Source organism: Dermacentor andersoni, chromosome 6 (assembly GCF_023375885.2).
Source record: "Dermacentor andersoni chromosome 6, qqDerAnde1_hic_scaffold, whole genome shotgun sequence".
In the NCBI taxonomy this organism is placed as follows: Eukaryota; Metazoa; Arthropoda; class Arachnida; order Ixodida; family Ixodidae; genus Dermacentor; species Dermacentor andersoni.
The window spans coordinates 170,130,830-170,149,806 of record NC_092819.1 but is presented as its reverse complement, the minus strand read 5'-3'; the positions used below and the strand labels follow the sequence as shown (position 1 = coordinate 170,149,806).

The 18,977-nt window shown below is 48.9% G+C and overlaps 1 protein-coding gene across 1 annotated transcript in view; it reads right to left on the bottom strand.

Moving 5' to 3' along the window:
- Positions 1–793: 793 nt before the first annotated feature.
- Positions 794–18,977, bottom strand: part of LOC126523708 (probable 4-coumarate--CoA ligase 2) — a 350,149-nt gene continuing 331,965 nt past the window's right edge. The window contains exons 9-10 of the mRNA XM_055066815.1: positions 17,532–17,789; positions 794–1,068 (exon numbers count right to left, since the gene is read on the bottom strand). Coding sequence (XP_054922790.1) covers positions 938–1,068; positions 17,532–17,789 — 389 coding nt within the window. The 3' untranslated portion in view covers positions 794–937. The remainder of the gene's footprint in view (positions 1,069–17,531; positions 17,790–18,977) is intronic.

Below are 18,977 nucleotides of genomic sequence, written 5' to 3'. Positions count from 1 at the left end.
GATGCCTCAGTTTCTGCTAGAGCGCAGCTACGGCGATTTATATTTTTTTCTACGTTGCTGCATGACTGTTTCAAGGTAAATAGCGCAGCAATTGTAAACCTTACTCGTACAAGTGCGTGATAAGCATGACTCAGCACACCAAGAACAACTTGCCATAATCAATCAGCTCACCTTTATTCTGAAATGAAGAATTACAGATGTTTATAGGGTACAGGCTAAAAGCGCGAAGATTCGGCTTGACGGGGCCTGTACTCCATAAGGTACAGATACTAGTTACAAACTTGTATGTAAGGCTTTTTAGTATGTACTCTTCCTTATTTTTAATTCGGAAATTAAATGGAGGCAACTAAATCTATTTGCGGTTGCCTACACGACTTAGAAAAGGCTTTTGGAAGAAATTGAAAAGTATGTATTGCCTGTACTGCAGACATAGTGGTGAATACATTGAGCGTGTTTTTTCTTGTGTTTTCATATATGCACCGCAGTGCGCGTTTTATCATATAGGCTTTGTATTGAAGCCCGTTCTTTTGAAAATTCCCGCATGTGATCTACACTGTCTAGAAATAAATCAAATAAATACCAGTAAATCTGCTTACGAAAACTGGCCTGATAACCTGCCGCTCTTTTCCGATAACAGCGGGAGTGGCGCATAATTCCACTGTTGCCCCCGCTCGCAAGACATCGCCGAATTAAAAGAGAAGCAATTTTTTTTTTAGTTTATAGATTCCACGTGGGTCCAACGTAATTTTACTACTTGTAAATGTATGTGTCAGTAAAACGGCCAGCCAAAGGGTTATATTTTGCTGGAAGCTGAAATTTATGATACATGAAACAGCTTTCGCCATCGAAGAGTTCTCGACGCAATAAAGGTCTTTTGTCCTTTTCCCACTTCTTGGCTACTCGCAGTTCAAAATTTGGCATCCTTAGCCTCCTGCGATCAGGCGTGTGCAATGTAGAAGGCCAGGTTCTCGCGTATGTTAGCCTTGAGCACCTTGCCGGTGTCGTTGTGGGGCAAACAGGGAGGAAAGTAGACGCCCCCGTAGAGCTGCTTGTGCTTGGCCAGGTTATCTGCGAAGTGGGAGGAATTGACAAGCTTCCTTGTCACGTGCTTGATATGCTAACCAATGCATTGAAAATGGAATGTGAGAGGCACTACTAAATAGCTGAATAAATTGCGATTCAGCGCAGTTACCGCAATGGCCTAGACAGCGGCCGCCTCAATCCGGTGGGTTTCAAATGGGCTCCTATCATAAACCACGGGTATATAAAGTTCCGTCAAGTCCTTAATTGGTAAATCAACACTATCCTTGACCTAACAAACAGAGAGAAAAGAAAAAGACGGTATGCAAGGACGCCAACCAGGTTTGCTGCCCTACACTGTGGATACAAATGTTCGCGGCAACAAAACAAATGAGGAAATAGGGCTTGGTCTCTAAATTACTTCTCGTTCAGTTATGCGTTCAACAGTGGCAATCACAAAAATGTTAAGAGTGAACAAAAGCCTGTGTTTTGTCGATAAAACCTGCACACTTCATTTTCGTCTTTTGTGGCACGTGGCAGTCACATTCACTCGGACTGTAAAATTGTTTCCTTCGCTTAGGCAAGCTGTTATGCTCTGTTTTTTTTTGTTTTTTTTTGACGCATCTGGAGGAGAGGCTATGGCATTTTCAAGGTGTTATTGCGGTAGGACACTTTGAAGGCTGCGCACAATTACGCAGAACAAAATTATTAATTGGCGAGATAAGGGTTAAGGCACGCTTCTTGTGCTCTATACCAGACCTGCTGCCTTCCCGGGCGTTTATAAATTCCGGGAAAGTATTATCTATTGTGTATTACTTTCACAGGAAATACAAATCATCAATCACCTGTTTTAAAAAATTTGGCAAACAAAATATTGTGGGAAGCTGACAAACACATTGCAACAAAAACACTTTGTATTCTTGTAGCAGGTGCGATAATGTTATCTCTACATAACCACGAACAGAATGCTCTTTTCCAATATTATGCAGAGAGGGTAGTGAGAAGGCTCCAGAAATCGCACCGTTCCCAAGCCATTGATAGCGTACCTGAAATGTCGATCATTCAGCTGATCGAAATGTAGATTCCAAAACGTCAAAGCAATCAGGAGGCAGAGAAAATTTCCTGCAACTGTCTACATTGGGAGGTCTATTCCCTTGCCTAATAAATAATTCCGCAGGGTGCGCAAAGTCACGCTCCTTGAGTCACACCAAAGTGCTGCAGTTTTCACTGATCGACGTTACTCAAGACTAAAAAGGCGCGTACTATATGAAAATAATAAAAAAAACAGCACCACTTTGAAAAATAAATAATCCCAGAACAGAGCAGACATCACGTGAATGGCTATCCCAGTAAACGTCGTCCAAGATTTCAGAGTCTCAGGTGCAGAGCATTCCTGCAGCACTTTTCCAGCCCCGATTCACAAGGGTGGCCGTTGTGGTCTATGCAGAAGACATCCAAATGCGGAAAATGCAATGTGATTCTGCGCAAAAAAAGTGCAAAGAACGTTTTGTTCTTCTTTTGTCAGTAGTACAGTTCTAAGAAAAACTGCGTTCCTAGTTTAAATAAACAAAGAAAAACATCAGCCGTGGGCCTTAATTTAACCTGGCAAGTCAGTGTGAGATTAGGGACTTGACCTTGCTGTTGTTTTGTGGCCCAGTTAGGCGACTACGGCAGAGCGCAGGACGAGTTCACACCTGCTGTATCGGCCAATAACCGGAAACGAAACACGCAGTGGGTTCCGCGAAGAGGGGACGCGGGAAACACTCACGCTTGGAGAGAAAAGGGATTAGTGGCTGCGCCGTAGAAAAGCCACTAGATCTGCACCCTCGCTCGGAACAAAAGGGTAGACGGCCCGATCTGGAGCGGAGCTTCGGGCTTGGACTCGGACAGACGCCTGGGCGTTTGAATAAAGCGTCACATTATCGGACAACGGCTCTTCCTTCGCGCTGCCACCGCGCACTCGAATCATCGAGGGGCGCCGACTTCGGACCTTCAACACCTTCCCTCCTTGACTAGTCTTGAAGCTACCAGAGGACAAAGGGAAAGGAAATTAACTGGCGCAGTCGACTCTATGATCGGACAGCCCGCAGCGAGGAAGGTGCTTAAGTCCGGCGAAGCTGACTGGACGCTCGCTGCAACTTTGACCTGCTGGTACTCTGTGAGAAGCAGTACTGGCATCCCGTACGAGCCTGCCAGACATTTGCGAGACAGCAGCTGAGCGGTACAAGAGCTGCTGCAAGTCAAGAAACGAGGGCAGACCCGAAGGACATCTTTGAGCGACAAAGAAGGGGCTGTGGTGTTCTGCATCAGGAGCAAGGCGGCAAGGAACGTCGACGCGACTGAGGAAGGCAACGCCAAGGGTGATCCGGTGGAGCATTTGGAGCACCAGAGGACTACGTCACGACTTGCCTGGGAGACAAGACTGACGCAGCTGACAGCAGCACCGGGCGACGCATCACGACAAGGTGAGGCTCATTTTGTGCTCTCTCGAGATCCCTTTCACTGAATGCACTTGTGTTCAGGCACACTCTGGGAGATGGCGGATTCAGATGGAAACGCGATGGAAGGTGACAGTGTCAACGAATCGCATCGCACCCGCGAATTGATGCTTGAGATAGAGGCGTTAAAGCTCAAGCTAGAGCTGGAGAAGATGAGGCCTTCGCGTGCCTCGTCAGAGGAACCGGAGAACAGGAATCAGCACACCGGAATGGCACGATACGCGAAAGAGCTGAAAGCAGTCCTTGCCCCCATGCCCACTAACGAGACATTGATTCTCGCCTGGTTCAAGAACGTGGACGCTCTTTTTGCGGCATTGAGTGTACTTGAGGAAATACAGGGCACTATTATAGTACCATATTTAAATGAGAAGATGCGAACATTCGTTGCCAATCAATCGGAGGCTGGTTTAATGCGTTACACAGACCTAAAATCTAGAGTGTTGAAGGAACTGCGGATGACTCGAAGTGAATACTGCAGAATGTTTCTCGAAGTCAAGAGGGATGCAGACGAGTCCTGGAGCCAAGTTGCGGCACGCCTGGAGACGATGTTTACGTACTACCTCAGAAGTAGAGAGGTGCTGTCGTTTGAGATTCTGCAGGAATTGCTGATAGCTGACAGGCTAAAGCAGTTAATGCCAAATGATCTCCGCTCACTGGTCATCCAGCAGGAAGTAAGGCGCTAGTTGAAAGCCAAAGAAATAGCAGAGTTGGCCGCAAATTTCGAAGAAAGTCTTGACATTAGCAGGCAAGGCAATTATCGCGGTACTCCATCAGGAAATGATAATTATAGGCCGCAAGCAAAACAAGCCGCTAGGCCGAGCTTTATCCCTAATTCTGCCGTGTGTTTTGGGTGCGGAAAACGGGGTCACATTAAAAGAGACTGTGACTCTTCACATAACACTACTGCCATGAAAGCAGAAGTTTTGCGCGTAGCTCCCCAGAATGAGACATCATTTGCGAGCGTTGTCACACCACCGCGACACACCGCCTTGGGAAACAACCCACTGAAGGGTGACTCGAGAATAGAGATTTTAGTGGGAGACAAACCCTGCGTCGCGCGCATTGATTCAGGTGCAGATATCACGGTGATAAGAGCGAATGAGGTATCGGCTGTGATTTTGGGTCAGAGCAGCGGCAGAATGGAGCTAACTGGTGCTTTTGGACAGGGTGTCACCGCACACCTAATGTATGCGCCTCTCGATCTTCCGTGCTCGTCGAGGAGCACTGCACAGCATGTGCCATTGCTTTGCGCAGTAACTGATCAGTTAACTACGTGCGCGGCAGTTTTACTCACACCGGGAGCTTACGAATGCCTTCGGCATGGCCGGTAAGAGCTGCTGAAAGAACCTGAGGAATGTGATTGCGGTATAGACTTTAAAGCGAAGGAATTAGTACCTGAACAGTATTCTCCGATGAGAGAGCAAAAACAGGTAACTGTATGTTCTACCCATAACACTAACGCCGTGGTGCAGCGTCCATTAGAGAAACCATCGAGCAATGAGCGCCAGGCGGCTAATGCTGAGAGTCCGGCAAACACCTCATTAGAAGATGAAGGAGAAAGTGAAGACGGCACACAAGAATTTGAGCCGCGAGATACTAATTGCACGCCCATTGAGGAGCAGCAGCAATCGGAAAGTCGGGATGTTGTAGCTGCGGATAATATAGGCGACAGCAAGCAACTTCCGCCAGTCACAGAAAGTTCTTTCACGGAACAGCAGAAAGATGAGTCACTGGCCGATGCTTGGCGCCAGGCGAAAGAGGAGTCGCATGGCATGGTTATCGATTGTCCGTTGCTTCATCACAGGGAACAAATAGATAGGAAACATTGTCTCCAGTTAGCAGTATCAAAGTCGCGCCGAGCCGAAGTGTTGGAGTTAGAGCACGACGGCCCTTGCGGTGGTCCCTTCTCAGAAAAAAGGAGAAAAAAGAGCATTAAAGGGGAGTTCTTTTGGCGATCATTGGCGTCTGATGTGCAGCGTCATTGTCAGAAATATCATCGGTGTCAGGTTCATGCGCGTAAGCTGAAAACCGATCGGGTGCCCATAAAGCCCCTGAACATGCCGCATTGAGGTAGTTTACCGTGACTGCAGAGGCCACCTTGAACCAGCTTCGTCACGGGGTCATAAGTATGCTTTAAGTGTAGTGGGATCAGATGGACATGCTCCAGACCCTAATAAGATACGCGCTATCCAGCAGCTGGGACCGCCTAAGAGAAAACGTGAACTGAGGAGTGTTCTAAGGCTTCTCAACTACTATCGAGACTATGTGCCTAACTATTCAAGACTCGTCTTGCCACTGACCAGGCTGACAAACAATAAGGCTCCCAACACACTGCCGTGGAACTTGGAGGCCCAGATTGCGCTGGACTCGGTGAAAAAGGCGCTCCCGTCAATTCCGGGGTTGACAGCACCAGATCCCCGTCAAAGGTATTTTGTTTGGCCACGGATGCATCGGACATGGTAGTTGGCGCTTCAACTTGCCTCTCCCAAAGGGTAGGTAAAATCGAGCGGTCAGTTGCATTTCTTAGTATGAAGTTGAGCCCGTCGCAACAAAAGTGGTCCACAATTGAGCGACAGGCATTTGCAATTGTGTGGGCGCTAGAGTCTTTGGGTGCATGGATATTCGGCACAAAGATCAAAATAATGACTGACCATGATTCTCTGATTTCACTGACTTGCGCGGCTGCCTGCAGAGTTAGGCTGACGCGTTGGGTATTGTCGATCCAAAAGTACGACATAGAAATTGTTCACATCAAAGGTGCGCTGAACAAGGCTGCTGCCGCACTTTCGGGATGTGTTCGGGATGTGTTATATTGTTGTGTGTGGAAAGACACAGACAGAAGAGGCTATTTACAGGCTCTTTACACTGGAGCCAGCCAGCCAGGCCTACACTCGCTCGCGCAAAGCGCACCGACCAACTTCATCGTCGTTCTCGCGGCGGCTCGTTTCATGAGCATCGCTCGGTGATATCGTAATACTACCCCCCCCCCTCCCCGGCGGCAAAAGCACCGTCACGGTGCTGTTAAATATCCAAGGCGCGTGGAGAGTTCTAGGGCTTGAATCGGGCGACGTGGACAATGTCACTGGTTGTCACAGCGGAGGACGCGGTGGGCGTGGCTAGAACGATTTCATAGTTGACATCGGTGACTTTGCGGAGTACGCGATATGGACCTGTGTAACAAGAAAGGAGTTTTTCACATAGGCCACAACTTTACGGGAAGGTGACCAAAGCTACACGAGGCTGCCAGGCACAAAATAGACATCACGGTGACGGAGATCGTAGCGTTGTTCTGCTTGTCTTGAGACACTTGTAGACAAGCGCACGCAAGTTGGCGAGCGTGGTTAGCATGGGCGATTGCATCACGGGCATAATCTCTAGTTGTAGCTGTGGCGGACAGAAGCACAGTGTCCAATGGTAGCATTGGTTCGCGGCCATAAAAGAGGTAAAACAGGGAAAAGCCAGCAGTTTCGAGACGGGAAGAGTTGTATGCAAAGGTAATGTAAGGTAGAGCCAGGTCCCAGTCACGGTGGTCGTCAGAAACGTATTTGAATAGCACGTCTGTAAGGGTGCGGTTCAAGCGCTCAGTGAGGCCGTTCGTTTGGGGATGGTAGGAGGTGATAAATTTATGCCGTATTGAGCAGGCACGCATGATGTCGTCGATGACTTTGGTCAAAAACGTACGGCCATGGTCTGTTAGCAATTGACGCGGAGCACCTTGCATCAAAATAATATCATGTAGGAGGAAGTCCGCAACATCATTTGCGCAACTGGTCGGAAGAGCACGGGTTACAGCGTAGCGGGTCGCGGAGTCCACCGCGACTGCAACCCACTTGTTCCCTGTTGTAGATTCCGGAAATGGGCCGAGAAGGTCTAGGCCGACACGATGGAAGGGCTCGCCAGGGATGTCGAGCGGCTGCAGGTAACCAGCGGGGAGCTGGGAAGGCTTCTTGCGTCGTTGGCAAACTTCACAAGCGGAGACGTAACGTCGTACGGAACGGGCAAGACCCGGCCAGAAAAAACGGCGAGGTACACGGTCAGAGGTTCGAGATACGCCGAGATGTCCTGCAGTTGGTGCGTCGTGGAGCTCTTCTATAACGGTGGAGCGGAGGTGTTTAGGTATTACATGTAGGAACTCAGAGCCGTCCGGATGAAGGTTACGACGGTACAGAGTACCGTCGCTGAGGACGAAGAGGCGTAGAGTAGCATTAGCCGGAGAGTGCTCAAAACGGTCGATGAGTGCTCTGATGCAGGCGTCACGGCGTTGCTCGTCGGCGAAATGAAGCAGCTGTGATACAGAGAACACGCAAGAAGCACTGGCAATATTAGAGGAGTCAGAGTCGCCAACAGGGTAACGTGACAAGCTGTCAGCGTCTTGGTGCAGGCGGCCAGACTTGTACACCACGGAATATGAAAATTCTTGTCGCCTCAAAGCCCATCGACCAAGCCGGCCTGTAGGAACTTTTAGCGAAGAGAGCCAGCAGAGAGCATGACGGTCAGTGACTACGGAAAAAGGGCGACCGTAAAGGTGAGGACGGAACTTCGCAACCGCCCAGACAACAGCAAGGCATTCTCGTTCCGTAATGGAATAGTTGCGCTCTGATGGGGCTAGGAGGCGGCTTGCATAAGCAATAACGCGATCCTGGCTACGCTGACGCTGGGCGAAGACGGCACGTGCGCCATGACCGCTGGCATCTGTACGTAATTCTGTAGGGGCATCAGGGTCGAAGTGGGCGAGAATGGGTGGTGAGGTTAGAAGAGTGACGAGACGAGAGAAGGCGGCGGCCTCTCCAGTGCCCCACGAGAATTGTACGCCTTTCTTCAAAAGATTAGTTAGGGGTCTAGCAATTGTCGCAAAATCTGGAACAAAACGACGAAAGTACGAGCATAGCCCTACAAAACTTCGAACATCTGCGGCTGTCTGCGGAACCAGAAACTCTCTGACAGCGCGAGTTTTGTCGGGATCAGGCTGTACTCCGGAAGCGTCAACGAGATGGCCCAGAAGATTAATTTTCCAGTGGCCAAAACGACATTTGGACAAGTTAAGTTGCAGCTTCGACTTTCGAAATACATCAAGTATAGTTGTGAGACGTTCAAGGTGAGTGTCGAACGTTGGCGAGAAGACGATAACGTCGTCGAGGTAGCAGAGGCATGTAGACCATTTGAAACCTTGGAGCAAGGAGTCCATCATACGCTCGAAGGTGGCAGGGGCGTTGCATTATTCAAATGGCATTACTTTAAATTGGCATAGGCCATCAGGTGTGATGTACGCGGTCTTTTCTCTGTCTATATCGTCAACAGCAATCTGCCAGTATCCCGAACGAAGATTAATAGACGAGAAATAGCTGGAACCGTGCAGGCAGTCAAGGGCGTCGTCTATACGTGGGAGCGGGTAGACGTCCTTCTTAGTAACGTTGTTCAGATGACGGTAGTCTACACAGAAGCGCCACGTGTCATCCTTCTTAGCCAAGACCACAGGTGACGCCCAGGGACTCGAAGAAGGCTCAATGATGTTTTTATCGAGCATTTTGTTGACATTGTTTTGAATTACTCGGCGTTCCGACGCAGAAACTCGATACGGTCGTCGGTGAATAGGCGTAGCATCGCCAGTAAGAGTCCGATGCTTGACCGCGAGCGTCTGGCCTAAAGGGCGATCGTCGATGTCGAAAATATTTCGGTAGGACGATAATAGCTGGCAAAGGTCTTCAGCCTGCGCCGAGGACAGGTCCGTCGCAACCATTTTCTTTATATTGGAATCGGCACCCGAGGATGGCGCGAGGGGCCTGCTAAGCTCGCGAGAACCATCGGTCGATAACACTGCCACGTATTGGTCGCCGAGACAATCAGCGGTGGCAAGGCAAATACCTTGCGGTAGAATTTGCTTTGCTAATCCAGTTACAGACAGGCATGCGAGTGCGGTTCCCAATAATATTAAGTGTACTGTGAGACACTGTAAGGTCATACGGGCAGAGGAGTGACGAGGTACTCGCCATCAGGAACTGGTGGGAAAGACAACAGTTCAATGTAGGCTATTGACTTTGGCTGCAGGCGAAGAAAGCCGGTGGGACGTAAGCGGCAGTGGGGTGCGTCAGAAGGTTCGGCGAGCATCGGCAACTCAAGGCGAAGGGTACTGGAAGAGCGGTCAATAAGAGCAGAACGTGCGGAGAGAAAATCGAGGCCGAGAATGAGGTCGTGGGGGCAATGAGCAATTACGGTGACGAGGACAGGAGTGTGGCGGCCGGCGATGCTGACGCGTGCCGTACACATGCCGATGATAGGCTCAGTACCGCCATGCACAACGCGGACGACGCGTGCCGAGGCTGGGGTGAGGAGCTTGTTCAGTCGTCGTCGGAAGGCAACACTCATAATTGAAAGATGTGCTCCTGTATCGATGAGTGCCGTGACAGGATAGCCGTCAACGTCAACGTCAAGAAGGTTTCGGTTCGTGGGTAACGTGAGCAGAGGATTTGAGGGCAGGGTCGACAATGCAGCTTCACCTCCAGAAGCAGCAGTGCCTAGTTTTCCAGCTGGATCCGGGAGGCGATAGGCGGCGAAGAGAAGCGACGGGGTTGTGGCGAACGAGACTGATGGCTTCGAGCTGAGGGCGAGCGGCTGTACTGAAGTTTCGGAGCTGGAGCATCAGCGGCAGTGGATTCATGGCAGGTGGTATAGGGAATGGAAGGTCCAAAGGTGCGGGAATAAGCGGCAGTGTATGTCCGAGGAGGTGGTGGCCATCGGTTGCGGCAGTCACGAGCGACGTGGCCGATGCGACAGCAGTGTAAGCAGATCGGCCAGTTATCACGGGTACGCCAATCGGACGGGTTGCGGCGAGATGTAGGGGAAAAGGGCTGCCGAAGACGAGGAGGGCCGCTAGAGAACTGAGGAACGCTGGGTTGAGACGTGGAACACACGGAGTTCAGACCCATGCTCTCAGATTCTTGTCGGACGACGGCCTGGATCATCGCAATGGTGGTTGCTGCCGGATCGGGAGGCGTCGTGGAGAAATCTGGCGAACAGGTGGCCTCGAGTTCGCGGCGAACAATACGGGTGACGTCGTCACAGGTGGTGGTCTGACGTGGTCGACCCTCACATGTCGACGTAGCAGCAGTGTTGGGTAGCCGCGTGATGTGGTGTGTGATACGGCGGCTCTTAGCTTGTTCAAGGCGACGGCATTCTTCGATGATGGCGTCGATGGTCGAGATGTTGCCGAAAACAAGCAAATTGAAAGCGTCGTCGGCGATACCTTTTAGAATATGTGACACTTTATCCGCTTCGCACATAGCATCGTCAGCTTTGCGGCATAGAGCTAAAACGTCGAGACTGTAGGTAACGTACGGCTCCGTAGATGACTGAACACGAGACGCAAGAGCCTTTCTCGCTGCAGCCTTGCGCCCAATGGGGTCGCCGAACAGTTCCCGTAGCTTCTCTTTGAAATTGTCCCAACCCGTTATCTCGTCGTCATGTGTTTGGTGCCACATGCGTGGGGTGCTGCCGAGATAAAAGATGACATTGGCGAGCATAATCGTTGGGTCCCACCTGTTATTAGCACTGGCGTGTTCATAGAGTTTGATCCAGTCGTCAACATCCTGGCCCTCCAGGCCAGAGAACACTCCTGGGTCGCGATGTGGGGCGACCGTGACGATTGGAGCAGTGGGACAAGCCGAAGCCGTTGCAGAGGTGGGCGCGTCACCAGGAGGCATGGTGACAAGGTGGGTGTGCCGACCACTTCTGAGTTCCGTGGTGAGGACGGGGATCGCTGACCTCCACCAGAATGTTGCGGGTGGAAAGAGACAGACAGAATAGGCTACTTAAAGGCTATTTACACTGGAGCCAGGCAGCCAGGACGACACTCGCTCGCGCCAAGCGCACCGACCAACTTCATCGTCGTTCTCGCGGCGGCTCGTTTCTTGAGAATCGCTCGGTGATATCGTAATAATATATTCGTTTAGTCAATAGGCTGTTACCTTTGACTCAGACGCCTATACTAGTTGATCTATTGCCATGAATCGGTGCGTATATCGAATCACCGTGCAGGATTTGGTTTTGCTGCTCGGAGATAAGTGTTAAATGTCGTTTTAAAGTAACTCTAAAAGCAGAATCATTTTGTGTATAATGTCAGAATGTCTTGTGTGGCGTGTCAAAGAGTCACTCATTTGCTGGTGCGACCGATTGAGCTGAGGGTATAGCTGACACTGATCCCGTCACTCCCGTTGAGTGTGCTCTGGGGGACCTCGGGGCGCACGGAGTGGGTCTCGTGTGTTGGGACAATCACGGTGGGGACTGGTCACCGCGAGAGACACTATGAAACAGGACAATTGGGAATTCGTCCTGTTCATGTGCCTCGTGTTAGAGGAGTCAGACCTACGCGAACTTATTAATACTATTAATTGTAGCGCGGAGTGTGTCACAATGGCTTTTGCGTTGGTAGTATGGCGACACTTTTGTTTACTAATGCGAGGTTTAAGTCTACTGTATTGTAAGCATTGTCATGTGTTTCTCTTCGCCATTACTACACGAGGTTATCCTTTTGTTGATGAAATGGAGATCGGTCCCGTGTGCGGAAGGGCTTGATTTAATTTCCGTGCGAGTTTTTAAAATTTTTTTGTATCATGTCACGTGGACATCGAGTGTCCAGTAACACTCTTGAGGGGGGAGGAGTCAGTTTCAGATTAGGGACTCGACCTTGCTGTTGTTTTGTGGCCCAGTTGGGCGACTACAGCAGAGCGCAAGACGAGTTCACACCTGCTGTATCGGCCAATAACCGGAAACGAAGCACGCTGTGGGTTCCGCGAAGAGGGGACGCGGGAAACACTCACGCGTGGAGAGAAAAGGGATTAGTGGCTGTGCCGTAGAAAAGCCACTAGATCTGCACCCTCGCTCGGAACAAAAGGGTAGACGGCCCGAGCTGGAGCGGAGCTTCGGGCTTGGACTCGAACAGACGCCTGGGCGTTTGAATAAAGCGTCACTTTATCGGACAACGGCTCTTCCTTCGCGCTGCCACCGCACACTCGAATCATCGAGGGGCGCCAACTTCGGACCTTCATCGCCTTCCCTCCTTGACTAGTTTTGAAGCTGCCTGAGGTTAAAGGGAAAGGAGATTAACGGGCGCAGTCAACCCTATGATCGGACAGCCAGCAGCGAGGAAGGTGCTTAAGTCCGGCGAAGCTGACTGGACGCTCGCTGCAACTTTGACCTGTTGGTACTCTGTGAGAAGCAGTACTGGCATCCCGTACGAGCCTGCCAGACAAAATTTGCGAGACGGCAGCTGAGCGGGACAAGCGCTGCTGCAAGTCAAGAAACGAGGGCAGACCCGAAGGACATCTTTGAGCGACAAAGGAGGGGCTGTGGTGTTCTGCATCAGGAGCAAGGCGGCAAGGAACGTCAACGCGACTGAGGAAGGCAACGCCAAGGGTTATCCGGTGGAGCATTCGGTGGAGACTCGGACAGACGCCTGGGCGTTTGAATAAAGCGTCGCTTTATCGGACAACGGCTCTCCCTTCGCGCTGCCACCGTGCCCTCGAATCATCGAGGAGCCCCGACTTCGGACCTTCATCACGTTCCCTCCTTGACTGGTTTTGAAGCTACCAGAGGACAAAGGGAAAGGAAATTAACTCGGCAAATCACCATTACTGTCGGCCTACTGTGTCTTTTTTGAAGAAATATTGTATGGCGCACTTGTTCCATATGTATTGCCTCCATAAAAATATCAATAGACCAATTATATGGTAAGCATGTCTTATCTTATCAGTTAAGGGGCTAAATGAACATTTTGCTGGGCCGGGTAATCCATACTTGCTAGTTTAAAAAAAGCGCGCACTTCCCGCGAAGGCTACACGAAGACAGACAGGAGAACGGCCCTGTGTAGAGTGGAGAGAAAAGCTCGATTGCATGTACAGGGTTTCACTTCTAGAACAGCTGTACAGGCGATTGAGAGGCTTGACCTTTAGCTGACCGTACTGCCCAAGTACTCTTCGATTGTTCTGTGCCATTCGTCGTGGCTGCGAAAGGGAGAACAGCACTGCCAGTGATTACAACGGCGGGTCTTGTGCGGGAACGGAGGTGCTTATTCAAGTTTTTGAAAAGATTTTGGCTTGCAAGGAAACCAAAACGAGGATCCTTAGTGAAAGAACACGACGCTGTACTTGATTTATCCTTACGTATTGAAACTGCGATACAGCTGTCTGACTAATGAGAGTTTGCGATTACATTAGCGTCACCGGAAGAACTACGTGCACCAATTATGCTCACGAGCAGAAGACGTCCATAGCAAGAACATTCGTCGATGTCGTGTTCCTCCCACGTAATTGATTTACTTGTTGCACGTGTACTTAACAGGTACGCAACACAAACACATTTAATTGGAGGCATTTAGTTGGCGATTTGGTACTTCCGCATCAGTGTAGGCCAGTATATGCCCGGCACACCTTGGATGCGGGCTTTTGCTTCTCTGTATTGATATTTTCGAAAAGGCGGATACGGTGTGGAATTCTGTTTACACAAAATGCGTGATATGAATGCCGTATATAAAGGCGGTGTTAATTAAACTTCGTCCGTTTCTCGAACACTATGAGTGAAATAAATTTCAAACTTGGTACCTGTGTTTTCTAAAATACCGATAAATTACTGATCTAAATTATGTGTTTTGTTTATCTCTTGATGTATTTTTTTCATTGCGCACAGAATTAGAAGACTTGTACGCTGCTTATGGGCATACTTATAAACAATGAAATTCTGTTCAACAGGGTTACTATTGTTTGGGCCATATTATGTATAAATAATAAATAGGTAATAACAATTAAAACTTTTCGGATCCTGCTCCGTGTAGAAATTTCTTTAACCAAATTATTCACGCTGTTGTTGCTTAGTGACTATTGACAATTATAATACGTAGTGCCAGATTTCGATGCATTAATCAGCAGTAGGAACATCTGCTCGTGTGCGAGAGGTACTGGGTTCGAATGCCGGTACCGTTGAGGATCCACTGGTTTCTTTAAATACGTAGAAACGTCCCCGGCGTGGAGCTCGGCTGCTCATGAAAGTACTGAACTCAAAAGGGAGCCCTTTAAAGATTTAAAAAGGAGTCTTGCGGTCCCATGCCGCAAGCTTTCCAGGAGATGGGTGTCCACCTGGTGGAAAAACTAACACTCCAGTAATGCCACTACGGCGACGCAAGAATTATGTAAATAGATAAATAAAATAAAGTACGCGACCAAATTGCACGCGACTTCATCAGGAAATGTTATGCTCGATGGCGACATGTGTCTTTCGAACAACTCAGCGACGTCCGATACAAAGGGCAGTCTGTCCATCGCACACGCTATTGCCATGCGGAGCCGAACTCGCCCTGCACGAGCTGTTTCTCAAAGTACCTGTCTGAGCCGCTCAACAAGACAGTTGCGCGGTCCCACCGATGTCTCATCACATCCCGTCGGCGACGCTCAGCATTTCATTCACGAGCGGCTGTGCATCCAGGTTCCAAGCTGTTCGCTGTGTGTAAACGCTGCTCTGCTGCGCTCATCGGTGCTAATTGTTGCCACTCGTACCTACTTCGCGTTTATGCGTGCCTATGATTGCTAAAGTACGCCTCACTGCGTATCGAAGACGTTCGTGTTTCCCTCTAGGCTCATCCGAGCCTACCCTGTTTCTACACTCAGCAGTGCACGTCGACTCTGCAAAGCTTATGGCAGCGTCTCCCATCGACCAAACCGGTCACTGCACTCATAGGCATGCCACAACTATCCTTCAGAGGCGTAGTGTCTTCTTCTTAGAGGGGCGGCGCAGTGCGCAACTCAATTGATGGTGAAAGAGAGCGTCGAAAATAATTTTGGAATGCGGGCTTGTCTCCCGCATTTATTGCACACTTCAACGCCTTTTCGTTTCGGCTTGCGCTTACGCATGCATTTATTCACCCCCCAGGTCACCTTTATATCCGGATCCATCGAAAAATAGAGCAACCAGACCTCGCTAAAGAGTGGTTAAGAGGTAAGAAACTCTCTCAGACACTATGCACACTATTCGGTGCATTGAGAACTTGCACATTTTCCTCGAGCGTGTTACAGATGGCCGGAGGAAAACCATCTGCTACAGAAAATTTTTTGCAATTGGCTGGAACGTTCTGCTACAGATAATTCCAGCCAAACTGGTCACTCTTCTTCTTGCAACTGTGGTGTCTTCTAAGCCAAATAGGGAATACAGCTAAATATAATGTGGAAAATATTCAGGACAACAGCACCTGATTCAGCGTTGTCAGATGAGCTACTTTTCTCATATTTTCCCCCTGTTTTCGGAGTATTTTGCTGCTCTAAAAGGAGGCTAAAGATAAAAATTGATTTTTTCTGCATCACTAAATGACTCTCGCACAATAGCACTCGCCTACCACAATAAGACGCCTGGTGTAGGACAGCCCAATCACGAAGCTTCCCGCACTGGCTCGCCATGACGTGGCGGTGTTCTAACAGGGCTAAATCAGTTCATTATTCAGCGGTAGAGACTGTGTTCTAAATTAGCCTGTTGCTGACCATGGTGAATATCTGGAGCTTTAGTTCGCTAACAAGAAAAAATGCTTTGAAAATCGTGACGTCAGAATAGCGTACTGGCGTTGGGGATTCGGCGTGAAATTCAAAAACTGAAACATTGACCTTAATTTTTGCTATTACTTCGACCTGTTACTTCGAAATGAGAGATAACAGAGATTTCAGAGAACGCTCTATCCGTCTAAACTGACTTAGTGTTTCGCGATAGTGCCGCTATAAAAATTCCCGCTGATATGATCATGCAAGTGCTTTAAGATCAAATTTCAACACGCCCTCACCGGGCGTCCCTTCGGCATCGAAACTTGTGTATGGCCAGAAATATGTGCAGAGGGTCATGGTGTACGCGCTGGGTAAGCTCTGCCCCGTGCAGCACGGAAGGCTTCGCAGTGCTCCACTCGGCCAGCTATAGTATAGTGAACGGCTCGTATATATATGCAAAGTTGGTTGCGCTGCCTTCCTCTTTCCTGAATTTATGAGAATAACCTGAACGAAGGAAACAAGCAATGTGTGGGCTAGTTTCGTGAGAAAATACACCAAGAAACGTCTTGGGCGTCTATTAAAGTGTCCAGGAGGAGGATGAGGAGGAGAATGCCGAAGTCAAGTTTGTTTGTGTCTCTCGCATTGACGACGCGGATGAAGAGAATGTGCAAGAGGTAGGATTTACAAGTCTCTCGCGCGAAAGATTGTGAAGCTTTCAATGTAAGACATTGCCTTTTTTCTTGCTCTTGCCCTTGCCGTACCTCCAACACCAACAGCAACAAAAAACACTGACCTTGGTGAACAGCCCGAAAGCCTCCTGAATGCAGATAACACTCCAATGCCGCAAACGTTTCCCGGTACATGCCTACGTTCCATCTCGAAAATTATTTTTAAAGCTACAAACTCCCTACAGCGTTTGACGAGAAGAGGTGCACGTGAACATAACTTCCGAAGAAGGGAAGAAGGATTAAGCCATGCCCAGACGCTCGTGATTACCCATGAAGGAACAGCTGCTCAGAGCCGTCTAACTAAATCAGAGCGCTGCAGAACCGGATTGAGCAGGCACCGCGCTTCTTATTTTACAGTTTCTATGGTTGAGATGCAACGCCTCATATTGTGACCACCACGAACAATTGTATACAATTGTTTCATAGCTGTAAAATGCAGACAATGGCGTTTCTCTTTTGTCCCTTACTAATGTGGCTTCACTATGTCCTGCTTAGGTGACATTCAGAAATTATGTTTTTTTCTCTGGAAATATTGAGCAGCGTCAGAAAGAGTAAAAGAAAGCTCACAACGAAGGTGCTTCGCGTTTTATGAACATAGAACAAACAGTACTAACACTAACAGGTTGTCATGATTGTTAGTGAAGACGCCCTGCTTGGGCTGGATATTTCCAAGACAGACGGAGCCGAATCAGAGCTTTTGTTGGCACTCGCTACCTTTCAAGCTATTGCATGTAGGAAAGATTTCTCGACCGACTGTAATTGAGCTGGGAACTGACCAGACACTATCTTTTTGATGTCGTCTTCGGTGACCTTGCCCTTCTGGTTTTCGTGGAGAATGACGAAAGCGGCGGCCACCTCTCCGTACTCGGAATGCCGTAGTCCCAGAACGCTCACTTCAGCCACGGCCGGGCACTGGCTCAAAATCAGGTTTTCCAGCTCAGCTGGAACCACTTGGTTGTCCATGCACTTTATCAGCTCCTTCAGTCGCTCCGAAAAGTAGAGCCGGCCGTTGTCATTGTAGTACCCCATGTCTCCTGCACGGAAAGCACAGTCGGTGACCTATTATATGCTAATAATCTCGATTTATATTTTATTTCAGAACAATGAAGAGTATATGCGGCCATTTTCACCATTAATTTAGCGAATGTATGTTAGTGCTTGTGTTCACGTCATGTTGATGTTTACTGTAATATTAAGAGGACGCAAGGGAGGTCTATGCTTTGTGCTGCTAGTTCATCCGCTACTTGCTGTAAGAAAGCTGCAGCACAGCGCCGTCCTATCACTACAAGTGACTGGTCCAATTTTCTTCGGCATTGCGACTTCCTTCACCTCACTCTATGCACCCGTTCTTTTCGTATCCACTCAGGGTTAGAAAGCAATCCATTTGTGGAATCCTAAAATGACCGATCTTAACACAAAATACCAGCATTGCTGGTTTATTCCTTGAACACATACTGAGTGTAAAACGCAACCCAGAAGCCTTGAACAGCAGCCGTAGCTAGGGCCCAGCGATCCGACAACTGCGTAGAAAGTCTGGTTGAGTGGTCCATATGACGAGCAGTGGCTTTTCCGTGGCACGCAACACACCTATGTCCTTTGCTCTTATCGTCGCTGGTGATATTCGCAAGCATGAAAAATGCGCCTTGCCAGACGAAGCGATCACGCGCCGAGGACTTCGGCCGATCTATACCTGTAGTTGTGGCGATAGTGTGTCGCCACGTGACCCCCGGTGGAGTATAGAGACTTCAGGGTCCGTGTAACTCGGCGAACTGCACCCGGCGGTAAGAGAAAGATTATATATATATATATATATATATATATATATATAGACGAGAAGAGAGGAGGTTAACCGAGGGTCCCGATTTTCATTAGCCATATCATGAGAAGCCAACAAACACGGACACCAAGGACAACATAGGGGAAATTACTTGTGTTTAATAAATGAAATAAAGAAACGATAAATTAATGGAAATTAAAGTGGATGAAAAAACAACTTGCACCAGGTGGAAACCGAACCCACAACCGCGAAATGTGAAGGTTGTGGGTTCGGTTCCCACCTGCGGCAAGTTGTTTTTTCATCCACTTTAATTTCCATTAATTTATCGTTTCTTTATTTCATTTATTAAACACAAGTAATTCCCCCTATGTTGTCCTTGGTGTCCGTGTTTGTTGGCTTCTCATGATATGGCTAATAAAAATCGGGAGCCTCGGTTAACCTCCTC